Raw genomic sequence first — 23,713 nt, 5'->3', positions numbered from 1 at the left:
TCTCTTCTCTGTCTCTCTGTCTCTCTGTCTCTGTCTCTCTCTCTGTCTCTCTCTCTCTGTCTCTCTGTCTCTGTCTCTGTCTCTGTCTCTCTCTCTCTGTCTCTCTCTCTCTCTCCTCTCTCTCTCTCTCTCTCTCTCTCTCTCTCTCTCTCTCTCTTCTCCACAACACTCTCACATGAAATGTGTTCTTTTGATGCGGCATGCCTTAGCAGTCCTTTATCAGTCTGTAATGCGTGTTTCCAGTCGCAAAAACCTTTGACAGTAAAAGCTGCATCAGATGAAGACGTATTCACTTTAAACTGTCTACAGGGGAAACAAAAGGCTGCGTCTGCTTTTAACGGATATTCAAGCCGGTCAGTTGTGTTCCATGCAGCGGCTAAAGTGCGCTTCTTTCTCCCTGGATAACGATCCAGCTTCACCTGCTTGGGTTTATTAACCCCAAGATCATCGCTAACTCAGCCCCGGGGTTTGCCGAGGTCAAGCTTGTGACATTAAGGCGCGCTGCTGCAACGGCAGGTGCAGGGTCGCCAGCAGCACCATCGGCTGCAGTTCTTTCATCGCTATTTCGTTTTAATAAATCCTTAGACCTTTTGAGCCAATTTCTGATGTCCATTTTGTAATGCAAACAGAAATGGGAGTCTACAGAATGCACAATAAACAAATCCAGAATAGGCGGCAGAGTGTGACGCTGTGTGATTGGTCTAAATGGGGACGAATCACAATCACAGACACATGCATTTATTTGACGTAGCCTGCGATTTTTTTTTGTTTGTTCTGACATCACATACATCGCAGCATAAAAGTTCACAGTTTATTTATAATTAAAAAATAAAATATATATATTTTTTAATTTTTTATAAATAATAAAAAACGTGTTTTATTGGGGAGGGCAGGAATGTCAAATGGGAGGGCCTGGCCCTCCCACGGCGCCGGGCATGGTTCCTTTATAGCATAACGTTAGCATTTAGCTTCTGGTGATTAGATTTATGATTAAACAATTATAAAAGTAGGATAGGCATGTGGAGATTTTCCGACTGAACAAAACGTGACCCGTCTCATGCAGTACTACCAGACGAGTATTCCTGCCGCTCAGAGGACGCACACAGACTACCAGACTGGTGAGGCGCTTTGTCCTTGTGTTGAAGCGTTTCAGGAACTTGCTTTCAAGCAGAACAGAAACTAACTTAGAGGAGTGTTCACGTGTTCGGCGTAATGACGTACAACGGCCTGGACAACTTCTGTAGTCCTATTCAGCCACTTGGTAACAACCATCGTTTTTCAGACACGTCAACTCTTCAGAAATCACCAGCGGGGTCACTGCTGATGATTTAATGTGGTAGAACAAAACGTGATCTGTCTCTTCAATGTGTCTCAACCATAGACCTTAGTTCAGATAGTTTCCTAAACCCTCTGGAGAGATTTAATTGCTTTTTGTCGAAGGGAACCGGACGTGGTAAAATGCTAACTTACTTCCGGGTTTTAGGACGCGTCACTGCGGCACTCTATGACACTTTGAATAATAATGTTTCTCGTCATGTGATCAGAACCTGTTGGGCGGTTACCCTCCGAGCCACATCCTCTCAGCTTTACAGTATTTAGCCTCCAGAGAGCAGGAGGAACTGGAGGAGAAACTCTCGGCTCTGAACGTGATGCGGGATGTGACCAATCTAAAGTAAACTCTTTATTAATGTTCTCTCCTGCTTTTAAACTAAGAAACGTTTTCGGTGTTAAAGTATACACCTTTTATATTAATCACAGGTTCCGCTATGAAAGCAATCACCTTCTGGACATGTCAGCAGAAGAGGATGATCTGCCATCTGTTAAGAGTCTCTTAGAGGTATTGAACACACACACACACACACACACACTACACACACACACACACACACACACACACACACACACACACACACAGCCAATATACTGCTAATATGCATGTTAATTAACAACTAGTTGATGGTGAATAGGTGACCTTTTTTAAAGGTCACCTATTATGCAGAATCTTCTTCATGTCTCTTCTACATCAACATGTCCCCTCTTCTTCATGTCTCTTCTACATCAACATGTCCCCTCTTCTTCATGTCTCTTCTACATCAACATGTGTCCCCTCTTATTCAGTTCTTCTTACATCAACATGTCCCCTCTTCTTCATGTCTTCTACATCAACATGTGTCCCCTCTTTCATGTCTTCTACATCAACATGTGTCCCCTCTTCTTCATGTCTCTTCTACATCAACATGTGTCCCCTCTTCTTCATGTCTCCTTACTATCAACATGTGTCCCCCTCTCTTCATGTCTCTCTACATCAACATGTGTCCCCTCTTCTTCATGTCTCTTCTACATCAATGTGTCCCCTCTTCTTCATGTCTCTTCTACATCAAATGTGTCCCCTCTTCTTCATGTCTCTTCTACATCAACATGTGTCCCCTCTTTCATGTCCTCTACATCAACATGTGTCCCCTCTTCTCATGTCTCTTCTAGATCAACATGTGTCCCCTCTTCTTCATGTCTCTTCTACATCAACATGTGTCCCCTTTCTTCATGTCTCTTCTAGATCAACATGTGTCCCCTCTTCTTCATGTCTCCTCTACATCAACATGGTCCCCTCTCTTATGTCTCTTCTAGATCAACATGTGTCCCCTCTTTCATGTCTCTTCTACATCAACATGTGTCCCCTCTTCTTCATGTCTCTTCTACCTCAACATGTGTCCCCTCTTCTTTCATGTCTCTTCTACATCAACATGGTGTCTCCTCTTCTTCATGTCTCTTCTACATCAACAGTGTCCCCTCTTCTTCCTGTCTCCTCTACATCAACATGTGTCCCCTCTTCTTCATGTCTCTCTACATCAACATGTGTCTCCTCTTCTTCATGTCTCTTCTACATCAACATGTGTCCCCTCTTCTTCATGTCTCTTCTACATCAACATGTGTCCCCTCTTCTTCATGTCTCTTCTACATCAACAGAGTGTCCCCTCTCTTCATGTCTCTCTACATCAACATGTGTCCCCTCTTCTTCATACTCAACATGTGTCCCTCTTATCATGTCTCTTCTCATTCAACAGTGTCCCCCTCTTCTTCTGTCTTTCTTACATCAACATGTGTCCCCTCTTCTTCATGTCTCTTCTTCATCAACATGTGTCCCCTCTTCTTCATGTCTCTTCTACATCAACATGTGTCCCCTCTTCTTCATGTCTCTTCTACATCAACATGTGTCCCCCCCTCTTCATGTCTCTTCTACATCAAACATGTGTCCCCCCTTCTTACTGTCTCTTCTACATCAACATGTGTCCCCTCTTCTCCATGTCTCTTCTACATCAACATGTGTACCCTCTTCTTCATGTCTCTTCTACCATCAACATGTGTTCACCCTCTTCTTCATGTCTCTCCTACATCAACATGTGTCCCCTCTTCTTCATGTCTCTTCTACATCAACATGTGTCCACCCTCTTCTTCATCTCTCTTCTACATCAACATGTGTCCCCTCTTCTTCATGTCTCTTCTACATCAACATGTGTCCCCTCTTCTTCATGTCTCTTCTACATCAACATGTGTCCCCTCTGTGGAAAGAGACTCTGAAAGTTTCAGGAACAAAGATTCTCTCTCTTTTTGATCCATTTCTATAAAAACCTGTCTGAAATGAGCTGATCAGATTTTGGCCACTTGATGATGTCATAACGATGTTTTGTCTTGTGTAACCATTAGCCAATCAGCAACCAAGGTAACCCCCCCCCCCCCCCCCCTTATCACCTGAATCTCCTCCTAGAGCACCATTGAGTTCTTTGTAACCAAATGTCTCTCAGAGGGGCGTGGGGAGGGGCTCCTTATTTTCATCTGAAGTAACAGACAGAGAATCAGCACTTTGGAAACAGGGCTGAAACAGAGGGGATTATGGGTAATGCTGCAATGATCTGTTTGGTGTTTCAGCCAATCAGAGACAGGCTCTGTATATATCTGAGACCTGTGATATATTGATGAAAACAGTATAATAGGGGACCTGTGATGTAAAGTGTTACCAAAATCTGATTTCAGGATGCTTGGGAGGAGGTGGAGCAGAGTTTGGTGCAGCTGGCTCTGACCCGCTCCAGAGTCCAGCTGATCCAGAACCAGCTGCAGGTTCGACGGGGGGAGGCGGAGCAGGAGGTGTCCAGCATCACTGAGGAGCTCCACAACGACACCTTGGCTCTGTAAGCAAACTCGCTGTGACAATACCAGGATGAATCACAAATGATAAATGGGTAGACCTGTAGATGTGCCTGGCTAATTGGTCTTTGCTATAGAGAGGCGAAGTCCCGCCCGTCTACTTCCGCCCCATGGAACCTTATTTCTGAAAAAGTATGTATTGGAGAGAGAAAGATTATCTTTCGATCCCGTTTGAATTGTGCCACAAATTACACACATGATGTTTGTCAATTAAAAAAATAATTTCCATGTCAAAAAAGTCACAGTTTGTCGTAAAACTGTTGAAATATAAGACTATGAAAAATACGCAACTAGAAAGACTACAGATCCCAGAGTCCCGGTCCCGCATGCTGGCTCTCACGGAACCGACTAACTCCCCTTGTGTGTGTGCACAGCTCTCAACGTGCCCAGACTTGGAGTGATTTCCACCTCTTTTATTACTTTCCACCTCATTCACACAAAACAAGTGTTACTTCACAGTTTTACACCTTTCAATTTTTTTGACTTGTAAAATGATTTTTTTAATTGACAAACATCATGTGTGTAATTCGTGGCACAATTCAAACGGGATCGAGAGATAATCTTTCTCTCTCCATTGACTTCAATACATACTTTTTCAGAAATAAGGTCCGATGGAGCAAAGGGAGGGACTTCGTCCTCTCTATAGAGATGGGATTATCAAAGTCAACTTTATTGTCAATCTTTCAGTTTGTGTGTACAGACGGAGAGATCGAAATACCGTTTCCCACAATCCCAAATACAAATGTATATAAAAATTAGTGCTGTCAAAATTATCGCGTTAACGGCGGTAATTAATTTTTTGAATTAATTGCGTTAAAATATTTAACGCATTTAACGCATGCGCAGAATGGCCCGCCCCATACGTGCCACCAGTGGCAGCGCCAGGGTATGGCTGGGGTAGGCTACACCCATACCAATAAATGGCTTAGCCCCACCATGAACAATGATGTTAAAGGAAGCAAAATAAAGTCTGACAACTCGCGCGGAGTAAATTGCACAGACAGCAGTTAGTAAGATTGATTTCAGTAGCCACGGTTTTGAAAACTTTTGTCACGTAGTGATCGTCTTCTCAATAGAACATCTTTGATAACGGCGTGGTGTTGTTGCAGGAAGTCCCGACGGAGAATACTTTTGCTGTAGTACAGGGGTGCACATAACTGGTACGCAGGTTATGTGCGTAATCTGAAATGCGTACCGTCACTTGTGTCACAAAGCACATTTGCGTACCGACGTACTTGTGAAGCTTTTCCAGAAGGTGGTTAGATCACCGGACGACAGAGTCGGTCTCCGTGTGCACAGACAGGGCTGCTGTTAACGTCGGTCTGTACAACGGAACTGTGCCAAAACTACGCCAACCGGCGGCGGAGGGAGACTCCCCCCCCTCTTCACTGGAGAACTGCGCTAAAACAGCTGATCACAACGTTCACACTCTGTGGTCACGAAGTACTCCACTAGCCGCCCCCCCCCCCCTCTGTCGACTTTCCTGAAGTACTCCACTAGCCGGCCCCCCCCCCCCCCTCTGTCGACTTACTACGTACTCCCCCGTTGATAGAAATCAACACGTAATGAATTAAGACCCCACGGTTTGATGATTGATAGGTGTGTGGGTTGTCTTTCATTTTGACACGCAGAAAAACGTTATAATAAACATAGATACTGTATGTTAAATGGATATATTGCCTTCTTTCATTTATCTTTCCATTCCCAACAATATACATCAATAAATGGCATATTTTGGACATAGTTCGAATGGTGATTAATCATGATTAAAAATTGTAATCGTTTGACAGCCCTAATAAAAATATCTATATATATATATATATATATAGATATATATATACACAATCAACAGACACATTAAGACATAAATAAAAGCTCAATATAAACAAAATAACAGTCACTTCAATATCTTTGGGAAATGTGCATTAGTGCCAGACTGTCCATAGCAGCGTACAAAGTGTCTGGTGCTGGATCTGAGTGTGTGTGGTAGACTAGAATGGATGAATATACGACAGCATTTCTTACATTTGCAATCCATTTGAATAGCTTACAGGGCTGATGTGATCTTCCTTTCTTTCCTCCATGCGGTCAGGTCGGCTCTGGAGGTGGAGCTGCAGGTTGTGATGCAGGCTGCAGCGCGGGATCACATCAGAGAGCGCTGCATCCAGCTGGACCAGCAGGCCAGGAGCCGGCAGGAGGCGCTCAGGAGTCTGCACAGCCAGTGGCAGAGCATCCTGGACTTCAGACAACTAGTGGTGAGAGCAAAGGGTCAATACGACAGATCTTATCGAAATAAAGACGGGAACATCTGAAGGCATGCGGTCATATTTTAAAGGATTAGATCACTGACTGAGAGCGATCCATCGTAACTTTAAGTTATTCACTTTGTCTGAAAAACAGCTGCTAATTCAGTCTTGTTACGCCCCGGTCTAGGGGAACCTAGGCGCAGCACAAAATTGCACTCTCCCCACTCCCAAGAAATGGCCAATGACACAGGAAATCAGCTTTTTGAGATTTAATAAACTAAATAAAGAGGTTAGACAACCCCATGGATGTATAATAAGAACTGGATACAGCGTGGGAGGCGGGGCCTCGTTATTCCTATGAGAGCTGCTCATGAAGACAAAATGGCCCAACTTTTGAGAGAGCGAAACGTCACGAAAGTATTCATATAATCCTATAATCCGTTGTTATTGTGCGTCCATGGGTAAAGGTAAAACTCATGTAGTGCTGAACACGTCACATGAACGTGCCGGGCGGCGCGGTCCCGTGGGTTGGATGCGCGTTCATAATGCCGAGGAAAATAACTCAGAATAACGTTATTAGCACATTTTACAACTTGAGGACCGAATGTTTTTAATGAGGGCTATACAAACGTTCATACTGGGTAGTTTATTTAGTTTAAAAACAATTATCCAACGATTTACAGACGTCTCTTTCCCAATGTTAGTCAATGGGAAAAAGTCTTTCCGGGCCCAGCGACAGATACGGAAGTGTAGTACCGCCGTTTGGCCACAACGAATATTTCCCTCAGAGTCCGGCGCACCTCCTGGGGGCTTGGACAACCCCAACATAACTAAAAACATCTTTACAGAATTTCCTTAAACTTGCCTAACAAAACAAATAAAATAAAATACAGGCTTCTTAAAACAGGAGAAAAATGGGTTCAAACAAAAAGGGTTTCTCACTCATGACATTTAGCTGAAAGCACGTCTATTGAACAGACTGGATTATTTACAAAGTAAAGGTGAACAACAGGTTTCTACAAGCAAATAAGCTGCCTTTGTTGGGAGCAGCAGAGGGCGACGAGAGGGAGGGCAGAGGGACTGCATGGCTGCACCTGTCTCCTCAGGTGGACCAATCAGCATGTTGAAGGCAGCCAATCACTCAGGGTCATAACAGTCTCTTGAATAGAAATGCAGATATAATCGTTTCAAATAAGCCAGACCATTCTTAGAGTGTCTTTATGGGAGATGCTGAAAGTTTGGCGTGCTCTGTTAGAAATTAAAATCAATGTTTTGATAGCATAATGTACCTTAAACATACCGTCAGTTTAAATGCTATTTTATTCTGGAAAAAAACGGAAGTTCTCAATACCAAGCTTTTATTCTGAAAATCCTTCATGACGACATCCGGGACTACCGCCCATCAGTATCATTAAAGTGGCTATTGACGCCGTTAACACGTGTTACATATAAAGTTATGAAAGAGATAAGGAGGAGAAAAGGCATGTGGAAGTAAGCAATGAATGTAAAATGTCGAAATCCTCTGTTTAACGAAATATCGGACACAGAAGAACGAGGGGGGAAGTCCCCTACGTCACCACAGCTCACAGAGGAGGAGCGAACAGCCAGCAAGCGGGAAAAGACGAAGGCTTGTGAGCTCTCTTCTGCACGGCCGCGACTGCGAGAGGAAGCTGCAGCCTTTCTCTCCTCTCTGAATCTCCTGCTTGTAACATTACCGTGCCTTTTTATTAATTAAAGTACCATTTGAACCTTCTCAGAGACTCCATTTAGTCTCCTTTTAAAGCTTCTCTCCTTTTAAAGCTTCTCTCCTGGACGCGAGAATAACGAACACAGCATAACAAGCTCTGAGTTTCTGCTGACATTACATATATTGTATTTTATTTTGTAAAATGTCATCGTTCAGATTGACCGGTTTAGGCACAAAGGCTGCTGCCTTTTTTTTTTATAAAGTCCTCTGTCACTGCAGGAGGAACAAATCTGATGTGGAAATGTACTGCACTGTCAGCAAGTGGGGTATAGCGGCAGTAATATTCCAAACGAAGTGTCTGAACTCAGTCTTTCCAACAGTATGCGTTTTATTTCCAAAGCAAACATTCAATAGTCCATATCTATATGCGTGCGGTCAACAAAAATGGTCCTTCTCGAGCTCTCTCCCACTCCATCTATCACAAAGTGCGCAGGTAAAAGCAACCGGATATAACCGCAAACGTCACCACACAAATCCAATGACACGCCCACCACCTATAGTGACTCAAAAACATGTACCGTAACAAACACAGAGAAATACTTCATATGTGGCTCCGAGGGTTAACAGATTATGACGGATAGTAATAATGTAGTCCGTTACTCACCACCAGGCTTGAGAGTATGTGGATAAAGATCTTGATTTGCCCAAACCTTAATGAATTTAAGGTGTCAGTATTTCTCCAAACGTATATCATTAAACTTGTTGTTGTGTCTGCAGGTTCTCAGACAGGAAGACATCAGAGGTCTGATTAAAGGAAACTCCACGGCCAAGACAGAGCTGATCCGTCTGCATAGAGAGGTGAGGAGGCTCTCAAGTCAAATGCTTTCATTTCTGTCTTTCTTCTGCTCAGTCTCAGGAAACGTCCCGGCTGTGGGGAAAGCATTTCTGATTCTGGTGAAGAGAGATTATTTTAAGAGCTGCTTCATTTTGTGGTGAAAGAAATGCTACGGCTTCTTTAGGCTAAAAGTAAGTAACGTTTATTTATGAAGCGCTTTTCACTAGTGCTGCTCGATTATGGCAAAAATCATAATCACGATTATTTTGGTCAATAATTGATATCACGATTATTAAAGACGATTATCCATTTACTTTGAAAACATACATTTATTGAAAAAGAAAATGTGAACTTTAAGTATAATTCAACGAAATAAAAATACTCATCAGGGGAGAGCATCTGGAGGGAGAGTGAGGCTCCTTCCCTCTCCTCTCTCCTCAACTCTGGCCTCCTCTAATATGTCTCCTCTGTCCTCATTTCCTCTTTTGGTCGTCTTCTCCCTTTTCTCTCCTTTTCTACTCTCTTTTCTCTTCTCCCTTTGTTCCCTGTTGTCTCTTTTCCTCTGTCTTTCTTCCTTTCAACTTCTCTGCCCTTACCTTGGGCCCTTCTCACTTCGGTTAAATGGAATCCTTGCGTCCCTCACTTGCGTCGTTTCCCTGCCTCTAGTCCCTCCCTCCAGGGAAGCAATGGAGAGAGGAAACCACGAGAAGCAGGGAAATGAGTTTTAAGAGCAATGGGACGTCCTTTCCTCCGGAGCGTCACGTGAAGCGACGTCCGTTTGTGATGACGCCGCACAGCTGATCGTCTGACAGCAGCTCTGTCCCCGTTATTTCCACAAACACCCCCCCGCCTCTGTTAGCACACATTTACTGACACAAACATTTGTATCATCTGTTGTAGACAGATGATATTTAAATAAAATAAGAACTCATTCTCAAAAAAGATAAACGCCATTCTTAAAATGTATAAACGAACAATAGTTAGATTAATATTGATTAGAGTGCACAATAGAAATAAAATAATTGAGAGAAGAAAAAGAGATATGTTATCTATCAAAACCCAGTTAGATTAACATTCATTGGATTGCACACTTTGTGTGTTTGTGTGGATATGTAGCACATTAACATTTCAATAGCACTTAATGACTGACTGAAAATGACAATAAATGAAAATGTAAAACGAAAAAAGCGATCATGAAAATGTTTCCAACAAATGAATAAAATGATTTGTGACCACTTTGTTGTTCAGATATATCACATATTTGTAACTAAATGAAACAGGAATTGAAACAAAACACGGTATAAACTGAGGAGTGACTCCCGTGAGGTTCATGTGTTTTCTTCACTCTGCTGCTCTCATGTCAAGAAGCATCAGATCAGTGCATGCGCTGCATTGTCCAATCAGTGAGCGATACACAGTAAGGGGGCGGGGCGAGTGTCTGAGGATTTAATCGAAGGATGGTCTGGTGGTTCCTCGGTTATAGCTCCTCCATTATCGCTCCTCGCTCCTCCGGCAGAAATAAGAGCCATGGGACGCTGCTCAAGATGGCGCAGACAAATCAACTTCCGGTGAGACCGAGACCGAGGAGCGAGGAAATGAAAAATAAGAGAAGTGAGAAGGGCCCTGAGTCTCCTGTCTCTTCTCCTCCTTACCCCTCTTTTGCACCTTTTTTAAATTACATTACATTGCATTTAGCTGACGCTTTTATCCAAAGTGACTTACAATAAGTACATTCGACCAGGAAGACACAACCTTGAAGAAAACAGAATCATAAAGTACATCAGGTTTCATAGAGCCAAACATTTCAAGTGCTACTCAACTGGCTTTAGATAAGCCAGTCCTTTATTAGTATAAAAGTGCTTTGGTAATAGTTCTAACGCTCGAAGTGGAGTCGTAAATAAAAATAATAATCGTTTTATTTCAATTACGTTGTTTTCGTAATCGTTGCAAGCCAAAATGGTAATTGAGATTAAAATTTGATTAGTTGCACAGCCCTACTTTTCACAGACAAAGTCATAAAGTGCTTGATAAAACAATAAAACATCATCATAGGAATCGTTCAATGATAAATTACCACACAAGCCACGTGTTAAGAAGTCATAAAAGCACCAAAACACAATGAAAACACAATCAAAATAAAATACAATAAAACACATTAAAAACAAAATAAAACACATTCAAAACACAATAAAACACGATAAAAACACATTGAAAACACAATGGAACAAAATAAAAACGTCGTATTAAATCAAGGTTACCCAAACGCCGGCCCAAACAGGAATGTCTTTAAATGAGCTTGAGTCAGCAGACCGTAAAACACTTTTCCCTCACAGAAAAAGCTCATTGTTGAACATCTCTTGATCGTTTCTCTCCCTCTGTTTTGATTCAGCTGCGGCAGTTTGTCCTCGCTACGCTGGTGCCTGAGTTTGAAGTCGTCTCCTCTGCAGCCAGCAGTCAGAGGAACTGCATTTCAAAGGAGGCGCGACAACTGGGAACCATTTCCCTCCCTGCTCTGGACCGGAGGACTACTGAAGGGTGAGAAGCCTGGACTGACTGGAAGAACACGCAGCCTGGTACCTGAAGGGGTTAACCGTACTCATTCCCCATGTTGCTGTTTCAGAGGACGGAGGATCGCTGCATCGTGGCTGTCCATCCATCGCCTGCAGGCCCCGGCCTTCAGCAGCCTGGGCCAGACTCTGGAGTTCCCGCTGTACAGGGTGAGTCCGGCGGAGAGGGTACACACATGCTTTACTCAAGTACAAGTACACACATCCTTTACTCAAGTAGAAGTACACGCATGCTTTACTCAAGTAGAAGTACACGCATGCTTTACTCAAGTAGAAGTACACACATCCTTTACTCAAGTAGAAGTACACACATCCTTTACTCAAGTAGAAGTACACACATCCTTTACTCAAGTAGAGGTACACACGTCCTTTACTCAAGTAGAAGTACACATCCTTTACTCAAGTAGAAGTACACACATCCTTTACTCAAGTAGAAGTACACACATCCTTTACTCAAGTAGAAGTACTTTACTCAAGTAGAAGTACACATCCTTTACTCAAGTAGAAGTACACACATCCTTTACTCAAGTAGAAGTACACACATCCTGTACTCAAGTAGAAGTACACACATCCTTTACTCAAGTAGAAGTACACACGTCCTTTACTCAAGTAGAAGTTCACACATCCTTTACTCAAGTAGAAGTACACACATCCTTTACTCAAGTAGAAGTACACACATCCTTTACTCAAGTAGAAGTACACACAACCTTTACTCAAGTAGAAGTACACACATCCTTTACTCAAGTAGAAGTGCACACATCCTTTACTCAAGTAGAAGTACACACATACTTTACTCAAGTACAAGTACACACATCCTTTACTCAAGTAGAAGTACACACATCCTTTACTCAAGTAGAAGTACACACATCCTTTACTCAAGTAGAAGTACACACGTCCTTTACTCAAGTAGAAGTAAACACGTCCTTTACTCAAGTAGAAGTACACACATCCTTTACTCAAGTAGAAGTAGACACGTCCTTTACTCAAGTAGAAGTACACACGTCCTTTACTCAAGTAGAAGTACACACGTCCTTTACTCAAGTAGAAGTACACACGTCCTTTACTCAAGTAGAAGTACACACGTCCTTTACTCAAGTAGAAGTAAACACGTCCTTTACTCAAGTAGAAGTACACACATCCTTTACTCAAGTAGAAGTAGACACATCCTTTACTCAAGTAGAAGTAAACACATCCTTTACTCAAGTAGAAGTACACACATCCTTTACTCAAGTAGAAGTACACACGTCCTTTACTCAAGTAGAAGTACACACGTCCTTTACTCAAGTAGAAGTACACACGTCCTTTACTCAAGTAGAAGTACACACGTCCTTTACTCAAGTAGAAGTACAGATACTCGTGTTTAAAAGTACTCTGGTGAAAGTAGAAGTACTGACTAAACTTCTTTCCTCAAGTGAAAGTCAAGAGGCTTTGAAGTGTACTTCAGTAAAAAGTACCCATAACTAGCAGCTGCTTTAAAGAGTACCTGACCTCCCTTTATATTAATAGAACAATAATGTCATTGTTAGCTAATGAATGTTTCCATGCTGAACAACGGCAACATGACAAACTTTTGGCAGCAACCATTATTTTCTAGTAATTCTTTTTTAATTAAAGCTATTTCTCTTTTTTTAAGTGGTTCAAAATCTAATGGATATAATTGAGTAATTATCTTTAACCCTTAGATGCCCGAGTGACTGGACCCTACACTCTTCCATAAGTGGGTCAAAAAGGACCCTTATTAGAATAATATGTTTTTTTATGCAATTTGTCATTTTGGTTTAGAAGAAATCACTTGTATAATATTTAGTTTTATATTTTGGTTCACACTAGAAATATTTAATTCAATAAAATTATTAAATGTTTCACTATTTATAAAACATTTTTTACATTTTGAACATATCGATGCAAAGATCTCCGCTATTCTGAGACCCTCACAGTATTCCATTCCCTTTTCAAAACTCATCTCTTCTCCTCTTGTCTACTCAAAGCCCCCCCCCCCCATCAATCCATGCCGGTTGATCAAGTTAGTCCTATACCCCCCCCCCCCACCCTAACCTTCCCTTATATTGTAAAGCGATGTTGAGTCCTTGAAAAGCCCTATACAAATATAATGTATTATTATTATACTGACAGGTATCAGATCTTGCTGTGTAAAATAATGTTCCTGAGAGGTGTCACTTGTGATGTCGTCTGTGTGTTCCACAGTGAATGTATTCCTGACAGCAACAGGTAATAAGAATCAAAGGTTCCCATAAGAAATGCATGCGGGTCATTTTTGACCCACTTATGGAAGCTTGGGGTAGAAATACAAAAACTACAATTTCTTAAAATGCAAATCAAAACTTTGAATGGCCTGATATCCAAAACATGTTTTTTGAGGAATAGCTGGAATATGAAATGATAACAAAATGTAATTACAAAGATACTTCAAGAACACCACCTCACCGGGTCAACAAAGACCCACTTACGCAGCTAAGGGCAAGCATTTAATACATTCTACATAACTGTGGAGAAAAGACCATAAAACTGACCACTGAGGATTGAGATTAACATTTATTACATTCCAATAAAAGTGTTGGTATCAGCTTCTCGAACACCCACCCTTAAACGCTACATGAGTGGTTCTGAGTAGCGAGTTGACCTTTATAGGCTGTTTGTTCGGCTTCTTTCTCTGACTGAATCGTCTCCTTCTTAAACTTCAGGCTCCAGAAGAGCTGTGTTCCCAGGCTCGCTCCCAGCAGCTGGAGTTGCGTTTTCTCCGTCAGTTACTGAAGCTGCACTCTGCTACTCTGCAGGACATACAGAAGGAAGTGGAGCTGCTGCATGCACCGGATCAAAAAGGTAACCAGGAGAAGTTTTATCATGATTAAAATACACGCCAGGAAGGGCTGTATCTCTCTGTTTGTGCACATATTAGTTCATATTAACACAGACTATATCACCCTTTGTTGTTAAATGGGGTAATATATATATGAATATATATATATATATATATATATATATATATATATCGTTAATAATAGGGATACACGATATTTGTTTTTTGAAACCGATACCGATACCTTCCTGCTTCTCAAGACCGATAACAACATTTTTTTTACGCCACTAATTATTTTAACGCGATTAACGCATGTGTATTGTTTTCCTCGGCCGCCCCGTAGTTTCAGAGCGCATCGAGTTTAAAATACCATCTACAAGCTGATGCTGACAGCCCCGCTCCTGTCGCCCGCTTGCTGCAGACCACACTTCCACGCTCACCGGCAGGCACCGACTGGCCATGTTGGAGGACCGGGAGGGTGTGTGTATGTGTGGCCCGGAGCGAGCGAGAGACCTTACGTGCATTGTTGTTGTTAGCATCTGGTGCTAGCTAGCTGCGCTAACAGATATACGGAGCTGTTTAAATGAAAACAGAGGAGCGACATTTCGCCACAACTGCGCCGAGCACTTGACTTTATGCAGGAAGCCAGACAGCGGGACATTGTACGAACAGTCAGCACACTCAGCACGGATAGTGCGCAACATGATTGCAGCGTCCAGGCAGCTCCCGTTCGAGCATATGCCTTGAGTTGCACATAGCTCCAACACCCATACCACCGACGACATGTTTGTTTACTGTCCTGGCTTCACGGCCGCACACTATTTACGTCACAGCCAGGCATGAGTTAGGGAGCGCTGGATTTGTGAAGAACTCCCCTCTTCCTAAACCACTAATACCACAGTACTGGCAAAACGGGTGGAGCCGAGTGAAAAACAAGCGCCCCTCATCCCAATCCACCGCAGTATTTATTTCTTTTTTTTTACCCAAAAAATATATTGTATATTATCGGGGCTATTAATACTGGTATCGGGTTTATCGGGATGACGTCATAATTCCTAATATCGGGCCGATAATTATCGGGCCGATAATTATCGTGCATCCCTAGTTAATAACTGTGTAATATATACCTGGCTGCTAAATCCTCAGAACTGTTACAGGATGTGTATTTTGTAAATTGTGTAATTTTGTTATCTCTAATATGTTTGTATGCATGCTACTTAGTTAACATTAAGCTGTTGTAGTTCCATCTAATCCAACAATTAATATATCTACCAGTAGCAATAAGCGTCAGTGTTTCCCACAGAATTTGATTCTATTTGTGGGGGCACCGCAAAAGTTTACAGAATGATTTCAAAACATCTCAAACTACTGTGTCTCTACCCTGTGCTTCTTAGCTCTGCTGTCCAGAGTGATGGAGGAGGATCAGAAGCTTCTGGAGTGTCTGGTACCGAGAGTCAGAGGCCTCACGCAGCGAAGCGCCCAGGGCCTTTCTTACGGGGTCCAAGTGAAAACTGCCATCTCCTACTGGTAAGGCTCATTTTTATGAATTTACATAAAAATGGAAGTTAGCGTTCAGGCTAAACACAGTGTTTGAAGGTAAGTGCCTGGCTGTTTAACTTCATTGTTTATTCATTTTAAACTTTAAAAACGTTACCTTTACTTGCATGTCTGTCTGATGATTTTGAATGAACACCTCAGTCAACTTTATTGTCAATCTTTCAGTTTGTGTGTACAGACAGAGAGATCGAAATACCGTTTCCCACAATCCCAAATACAGAAATACAAATATATATAAAAATATGTATAACAGGGTGTCCGCGGGGTCTTAAAAAGTTGATAAATAAAATGTTAAGGCTATTAAAAAGTATTAAACGGTATTTCCCAAGGTTTTACATTTTGTAGCTTGTTTTCAATAAGTATATAAAGTATCCAGAGAGGTTGTATTCTACAGTCTGCCTGAATGTAATCATTGCGTAGGTGTGTAGTGTGATTCTGTGTAGTTTATTGATGGCATCCCGTTGGGTTTGACGTCATCTGAACAGGACATCGCACGCTCACTGCTTGATAGCGCGAAGCTCCGTTTACGCCGGTTGTTAAACAACATCGTTATGGGGAAATGCAAGTCTGCGTCCAAATGGTTGGAAGATAAGGAGGAAGGACAATCAATACTGTATATAGTCAATGTGAGGTAAAGTGTGTCGCCAAGGTAACCGGTTAGAACTCGAAGTGGAGATGAGGTCTTCAAATGTATGGAAAGGGTCTTTAAAAAGGTCTTACATGTGACTTCAGGATTCCTGCATAGACCCTGGCACATCAAGACATGAATAAAAGCACAACAATCAATATATACAAAACAACAGTCCCTTCAAAATCTTTGGGAACACCTTCAGTCAGAAGTCTGGTAGCATGTATCTGTTTTGTGTTTTTACAAATGTAGGTGGGATCAGCCAGCCCAGCATGTCCTCCCTGAGGTCCAGAAAGGAGGGATGACTTTCCAGCAGTGGCTTCAGAGGTGGAGACTTGCTGCCAAAGCCTCTTAGGGGAGAACCCTCATAGTTTTAAAGTATAAATGAGATTTCTAACTGCACCTTTCTGTATCATAATGACCATGCACACTTCTTTGTTCTGTGGTTATCATGCACATGGCTGCTGTTGATGTTTTACCATGTAAAATAAGTCACTAATAAATCATTTTGAATCCAGTTATGTGCTCCTGTCTTCCTTGAAATGCATTTAAAGAAACAATAAAGTTGTTGAAAGCTGAATCTGTTCTGTATTTTGCTCTCATGCTGATGATCTGCAGAAATCCATTATTAGCACGGTTTCAGTTTCTCACACAGTTCTGAATATCTTCCACTTGTGGTGGAACCGTGTAGAAAAATGCAGAGGTGAGAGAAGTACTCAGATCTTGTATTTGAGTAAAAGTAGAAGTACTCAGATCTTGTACTTGAGTAAAAGTAGAAGTACTCAGATCTTGTACTTGAGTGAAAGTAGAAGTACTCAGATCGTGTACTTGAGTAAAAGTAGAAGTACTCAGATATTGTACTTGAGTGAAAGTAGAAGTACTCGGATCTTGTACTTGAGTAAAAGTAGAAGTACTCAGATCTTGTACTTGAGTAAAAGTAGAAGTACTCAGATCTTGTACTTGAGTAAAAGTAGAAGTACTCAGATCTTGTACTTGAGTAAAAGTAGAAGTACCAGAGTGTAGGAATACTCTGTTACAGTAAAAGTCCTGCATTCAAAATGTTCCTCAAGTGAAAGTAGAAAAGTATTCTCATCAAAATATAGTGAAAGTAGCGATAGTAAAAGTAGTCGTTGTGCAGATTGGTCCATTTCAGAATAATATATATGATATGTTTTATAATGATTGATCATGAAAGTGTTCTCAAAGCTGGTGAAGGTGCAGCTAGTTTGAATGACTTTGTATTCTGCAGGGTAGCTGGTGGATTTACTCCAGGTGGAACTAAAGTCTGATTCAACACTTGATTATATTTCACATCATTCCTCCACATCTGTGAAGTAACTAAAGTATTAAATACATGTAGTGGAGTAAAAGCTTCACTGAACTGTAGAGGAGTAGAAGTACAAAGTAGCATAACATGGAAATACTCAAGTCCCTCAAAATTGTACTTAAGTGCAGTACTTAGTAAACCTATTTACACCTGTGGAAGTATGTAGCTAACATTTAGCATGAAAGTGGGTTTTTTCTCAACTTTATTGAACAATTGTTTCACAGACATCAGAAAAAGGCATCACGTCACTGTTCAATCAATGAATTCAATCTGAGGGTATTATGAACAAAATACAAGTGATCAATCAGGAATGTAGGTGTGTTGAAATTGGCAGAACTGTTAGGCTTATTTAATTATCGTGGAAGAAAGTTAGGAAATGATACCTACCTATCCTTGAGCTTTTAACCCTTGTTTTATTGTGTATTCTCTTGTCTTAGTAACGAGTTATAATTCCGTGCATTTAATTGAGTCTTCGTATAGTTCCATGTCATTGAGAACACCGATAAACACTGGAGACATTTGGAGGAAGCGACATTTGTGGACGACATGTTAGGATCATAATTTCGCACCAGCGGTGTACTCAAGTACTGTACTTAAGTACTATTTGTGTCCTACTTGTGCTTTACCGGAGTATTCTAAATGTGTCGTTGTATAAACAAACAACTAACTGAAGGCCAAATGTTGTATTGTATGTGTATATGCTTTATCACGGAGTAACATGGTCCCTTTGTAGCAGTGAAGGGGGAGTGTGTCTTTCTGAATCATGTGGAAACTCCTCCCACTGTTGCGCATGCGCAGTTCAGTTTGCACCCCTCTTTTTTTCACTCCTACTCTGGCTTCCGGACGCCAAGACAGACCGCTGCCGCCGAATTTAAAGAGACAGGCGATAGTTATTTAAAATACGATAAACGGCAACCATTGTCCCTTAGCTGAATTTTTTTTTAGCCTTGGCTTGTTTAACTCGATGGTGATGGTGATGTTGACTCAAAGTCTGTCACCTCTTCCGTCATTTCTCTTCTCCTCCGACTGTACAGTCCACAGCTCCAGCTAAAGGCAAAGGAAAGGGTTTACTGCTCCAGCTAAAGGCAAAGGGTTTACTGCTCCAGCTAAAGGCAAAGGAAAGGGTTTACTGCTCTTCGCTTTTTGGGCAGGCTGGCTTCCCGACCGAGAGGACGGTTTGTCGGCTAGCCAACAACCAGGAGGAGGGTTAATAACACCGAAGGAAGAAAAAAAAAGCTCTCAAGTTGTGGCTCTCTCAAAAAAGCCTCCCTCCTGTCGCCGGGATAATGGCGAAGATTCAGGCGCACAGCACCGCCAAGCAAATAAACCAAATCCAAGAGAAGCCTTACGTTATCACACAAAAGCAAGTGCAGCAGCAGCAGCAGCAGCAGCACTTCCAGAAGCTGAAGGTAAGACAAGGGGGGGAAAGTAGTCCCTCAGAGTCACTACCATTTTGTTCCTGTGTGTCGAGAGTAGTGAGACCAACGGCTGGCTGCTGGCCTGTTAAAAGTAATGCTGCAGAACATTGTAGAGGTTAAGATGTCTGTGTGTTTTATTTAATTCATTAACGAATGTGTACAGTTAGTGCTAGTTTCTCTATTTACTGTGCCTGCTAACTCAGACCCCGGTTGTGGGAAGTTCCTCCTTTTTTTTTTTTTCACCACCCTGAACAAAGTGGAGGACGTCAGCCAGGCTAACAACGGCTACAATTCAGCTGATTAGCTGCTTCATTACACATCTCTTTGTTATCGCGATAGTAGGATATTATCCTGTTGTTTTTGTTTTACAGTCCCGCTGAGACGAAACGTATTTAATGAGTCAGTATGTAGGTTATTATCGACTGGCTGTTGGCTAACGTTAGCCTGAATAAACAACCCCTCTCTTCTACATGTTAGTCACAACGACCATTATGTCCACATAGCTTCAGATGTAGTGAAAAAAACGACAGGTCCAGTAAACAAAAGCAGCCTAGGGTTTCTTTTATTTATTTATTTATTTATTTACACTTGGACAGCTTGTACAGCTAACTAGTGCATTTGTTGATAAAGCACTTCAGATGACAATGGAGACAGAAAGCATTGTCTATTTATGTAACTGCATATGAACCCGTGTTTTTAATGGCTGGTCCACATATAGTATTCAGGATTGCTAATATATAATGGCAGTATTACAGTGACTGAATGTAACTAAGTACATTTACTCAAGTACTGTACTCACATACTTACTTTACTTAAGTATTTCCATTGTTATGCTACACAAACTCTTTATTTAACACTTATAGTTACTTATCACATATAAAACACACCATATGAGATACATTGCAGTACCGTATTACTAATACACCCAGTATTTTACATAATAAATGTGTACAACTACAACATTTTACATACATGTATATGTTAGTTATGAGAACAGTATAGTTTAATATTCTTTAATGATTTATTTATGTATACTTCGACAGCTTGTGCATTTGTTGATGAAGCACTTCAGCTGGCAATGGAGACAGAAACATTGTCTCTTCATATAACTTTTTATGAAACACATGTCCACATATAGTATTGCAAATATTTAATGGCAGTATTACAGTGGTGGAAAATACTGTACTCACATACTTGTACATAACTTGAATATTTCTATACTTCTACTCCAATACATTTTGGAGGCAAAAGCAGTAGTATCTCTCCACTACACTCATATAAACACATTATATATGATAAGATGCCGTACTGACCTACTAACACACCCAGTATTTTACATACTATATTGGCTCTGCATTAAAGAACAACAGCATTTAAATGCCTCTACATGTATTTGTCACGATGGTATAATATTCTATAATGATATAATACATTTAAAAGAGTACTTTTACTCTGAAGTATATTTTGTCCATGATACTAATGCACTTCTAATTAAATAACATTTTCATAACAGGACTTTAATAGTATTACTACTTTTACTGAAGTAGACAATCTGAGTACTTCTTCCAATGTCACTACTTAAAGAGACACAATGAAAACAAGCCATTGTCCTTTTCAACATGTTAGAGCGGATTCTGTGATGGATGATCAGTGAGGGAAAACTGATAACGTTGGTTAAAAAGAGCTGTATTGACATCCCTGTGAAATCCTAATTCATTAACATACACAAACAGTTGTTGTAAAGCTTTCTCCAAATATGACAAGTGGAACTGATTGTTCTTTGTGCTGCTTTACTGATTGTATCTCTTCCTCGTTGCTCCTCTGTGTTCAGGTTGAAGATGCCTTGTCATATCTGGACCAAGTCAAGATCCGCTTTGCAAATGATCCTGGCATATACAACAAGTTTCTCGACATCATGAAAGAGTTCAAGTCACAGAGGTATTTATATAAGAAGTTACTAATTAAAGTAGTTTTAGCAATACATTGTCCACCCGAATACAGTGTCTTTGGATACTGAATACCGACTACTGAGGGAACACATTGATCACTAAGAATCAGGCGAACTATTCAGCCGTTTACTTCATCCTGAAATGTAATTGTGAGATTACAGAAGTTATTACGAGTAACTCCTATACTCGTTTTCTCTAAGTCATAGCAAGTTTTGTTTTATAAAGAAAATCTCGGCGACAAAGGAATTTAAAGTGTTTACTTAAAACCTGAAAAGCAAGGTGCAAAAGTTACACATTAATATACTATTAAAAGTCATTACTAACACGAGAGAATACTCAAAGGGGAATCAGCTTACGGACAGTTTTCATTTCCTAACTTTCTTCCAGGATAAATAGAGTTTTTAAATAAAGGACTGAGATACTTAAGTACAATTGTAGGTGCAGTATCTTAAAGGTCCCATGTCATGGCCATTTCCACTGATCATAATTCCATTGTTGAGGTCTACTAGAATAAATGTATATTATGCAATGTTCCAAACTCACATTGGTTTCTCACAGCATCTCTGTAAAGTCTGTGTATTCACTCTCTGTCCTAAACGGCCTGTTGGAGCTCCTGCCCCCCCCCCCCCCTCCCTGTGAGCCCAGTGGCCGTCATTTGAACCAATCTGTGAAGCCGTTACGTCACTATACCCTATATATGTGCACAAACTGATCTCGTGCCCTCATTGGTCATGTGCGCGTTCGTGTGTGTTGGAGGAGGGGCTCTGTGAGGAAGTCTGAAGGAAGGGGCAGATTCTTTCCGGCTGCTTACTTTCAAATACTAGCGCACTCGAGCTGGTTTCTCCATTCTCACCTACCCTACCTTTAAGTACAAATACACAAGTATTAGCAGCAACATTAACTTAAGCACTGAATCTAAAATACCTCATTATCCAAAGTGGCCATTTGAACTATTCAACTGTTTCTTTTATCTTGAAATGTTGTTGTGATACTCCTCAACAAAACTATGTTTCTATTAGTCAAGGCAAGTGTTTGACGTAAAACCTCAAAAGCATAGAGACAAGGTGCAAAAGAAACACCTCATAAAAGGACATTAATATACAGTTAATACTCATTAGTAAGCCAGGAGAATAGACAACAAAAACAAGTGAGAATGGGTTAAAATGGGGTTAATCTCCTCCTTCTACAGCACTCTTTTCCTATTAGTCAAGGCACGTTTTACTTTATACATCACAGTAACAAAGAAATTCAAGGTGTTTTAGATAACACCTCAAAGGCATCAAGTCAGGTGCAAAAGAAACACCTCATAAAAGCACTTTAATATACAGTTAATACTCATTAGTAAGCCAAGAGAATTGACAATTCAAACAAGTGAGAATGGGTTTAATCTCCTCATTTTCTCCCAGAATAAATCAAGTATTCTGATCAAGTACAAGCAGTGGGGGAAGAAGTACTCAGATCTTAAAAGTAATAATACCACAGTGTAGAAATACTCTGTAGCAAGTAAACGTCCTGCATTCACAAATTATTAATTCAATTATTATTGGTTTCTTTTTTAACTCCCATACAACACTCTTTTTCTATTAGTCAAGGAATGTTTTACTTTCTCATTAACAAAGACATGCAAAGTGTTTTAGATAACACCTCAAAGGCATCAAGTCAGGTGCAAAAGAAACACCTCATAAAAGCACTTTAATATACAGATAATACTCATTAGTAAGCCAAGAGAATAGAGAATTCAAACCAGTGAGAATGGGTTTAATCTCCTCATTTAACCCCAGGATGAATAAAGTATTCAGATTCTGATCAAGTACAAGCAGTGAGGGAAGAAGTACTCTTAGATCTTCAAGTAAAAGTAATAATACCACAGTGTAGAAATACTCTGTTACAAGTAAACGTCCTGCATTCACAATAAAGTCAAAGTCAGCTTTAGTGTCAAGAATTCTACATGTTGTACGTGTGTGTGTGTGTGTGTGTGTGTGTGTGTGTGTGTGTGTGTGTGTGTGTGTGTGTGTGTGTGTGTGTGTGTGTGTGTGTGTGTGGTGTGTGTGTGTGTGTGTGTGTGTGTGTGTGTGTGTGTGTGTGTGTGTGTGTGTGTGTGTGTGTGTGTGTGTGTGTGTGTGTGTGTGTGTGTGTGTGTGTGTGTGTGTGTGTGTGTGTGTGTGTGTGTGTATGAACATGGTGTGGTTTTTCACTAACAAATCTATTTGTCTATTAGTCAAGACTTTGCTCTGTTCTACGCCTCAGCAACAACGAAATTCAAAGTGTTTTACATGAACACCACAAGAGCATTTTTTAAATAATCTTTGTACAGCTTCTTTGAGCACTTGTTAAAGCGCCTGATAAATAACATGTATTACTACTCTGATTATAAGTACTATAATACACACATGTGACCCGCTCTATCGAAATCAGTCGGAAGTCTCAGCGGCTCATTTAAAAATAAACGTGGATTTGCGTAAAAAACTATTTCTTCGGGGT

The 23,713-nt window shown here is 40.9% G+C and overlaps 2 protein-coding genes across 2 annotated transcripts in view; both read left to right on the top strand.

Annotated features, from left to right (window-relative positions):
• The window catches only part of haus5 (HAUS augmin-like complex, subunit 5), a 27,724-nt gene extending 10,668 nt beyond the window's left edge, over positions 1 to 17,056 (top strand). Inside the window, exons 11-20 of the mRNA XM_034198070.1 lie at positions 1,545 to 1,672; positions 1,759 to 1,837; positions 4,030 to 4,184; positions 6,293 to 6,455; positions 8,911 to 8,991; positions 11,358 to 11,503; positions 11,589 to 11,685; positions 14,238 to 14,376; positions 15,748 to 15,880; positions 16,791 to 17,056. Coding sequence (XP_034053961.1) covers positions 1,545 to 1,672; positions 1,759 to 1,837; positions 4,030 to 4,184; positions 6,293 to 6,455; positions 8,911 to 8,991; positions 11,358 to 11,503; positions 11,589 to 11,685; positions 14,238 to 14,376; positions 15,748 to 15,880; positions 16,791 to 16,893 — 1,224 coding nt within the window. The 3' untranslated portion in view covers positions 16,894 to 17,056. The remainder of the gene's footprint in view (positions 1 to 1,544; positions 1,673 to 1,758; positions 1,838 to 4,029; positions 4,185 to 6,292; positions 6,456 to 8,910; positions 8,992 to 11,357; positions 11,504 to 11,588; positions 11,686 to 14,237; positions 14,377 to 15,747; positions 15,881 to 16,790) is intronic.
• Positions 17,057 to 18,686: 1,630 nt separating this feature from the next.
• The window catches only part of sin3b (SIN3 transcription regulator family member B), a gene marked incomplete at its 3' end in the record, with an annotated part of 52,955 nt that continues 47,928 nt past the window's right edge, over positions 18,687 to 23,713 (top strand). Inside the window, exons 1-2 of the mRNA XM_034198074.1 lie at positions 18,687 to 19,274; positions 21,115 to 21,221. Coding sequence (XP_034053965.1) covers positions 19,152 to 19,274; positions 21,115 to 21,221 — 230 coding nt within the window. The remainder of the gene's footprint in view (positions 19,275 to 21,114; positions 21,222 to 23,713) is intronic.

This window comes from Gymnodraco acuticeps, unplaced genomic scaffold (genome assembly GCF_902827175.1).
Source record: "Gymnodraco acuticeps unplaced genomic scaffold, fGymAcu1.1, whole genome shotgun sequence".
NCBI classification, from domain to species: Eukaryota; Metazoa; Chordata; class Actinopteri; order Perciformes; family Bathydraconidae; genus Gymnodraco; species Gymnodraco acuticeps.
The sequence above is the reverse complement of the archived record's forward strand: the minus strand, read 5'-3'. Positions and strand labels throughout refer to the sequence as shown.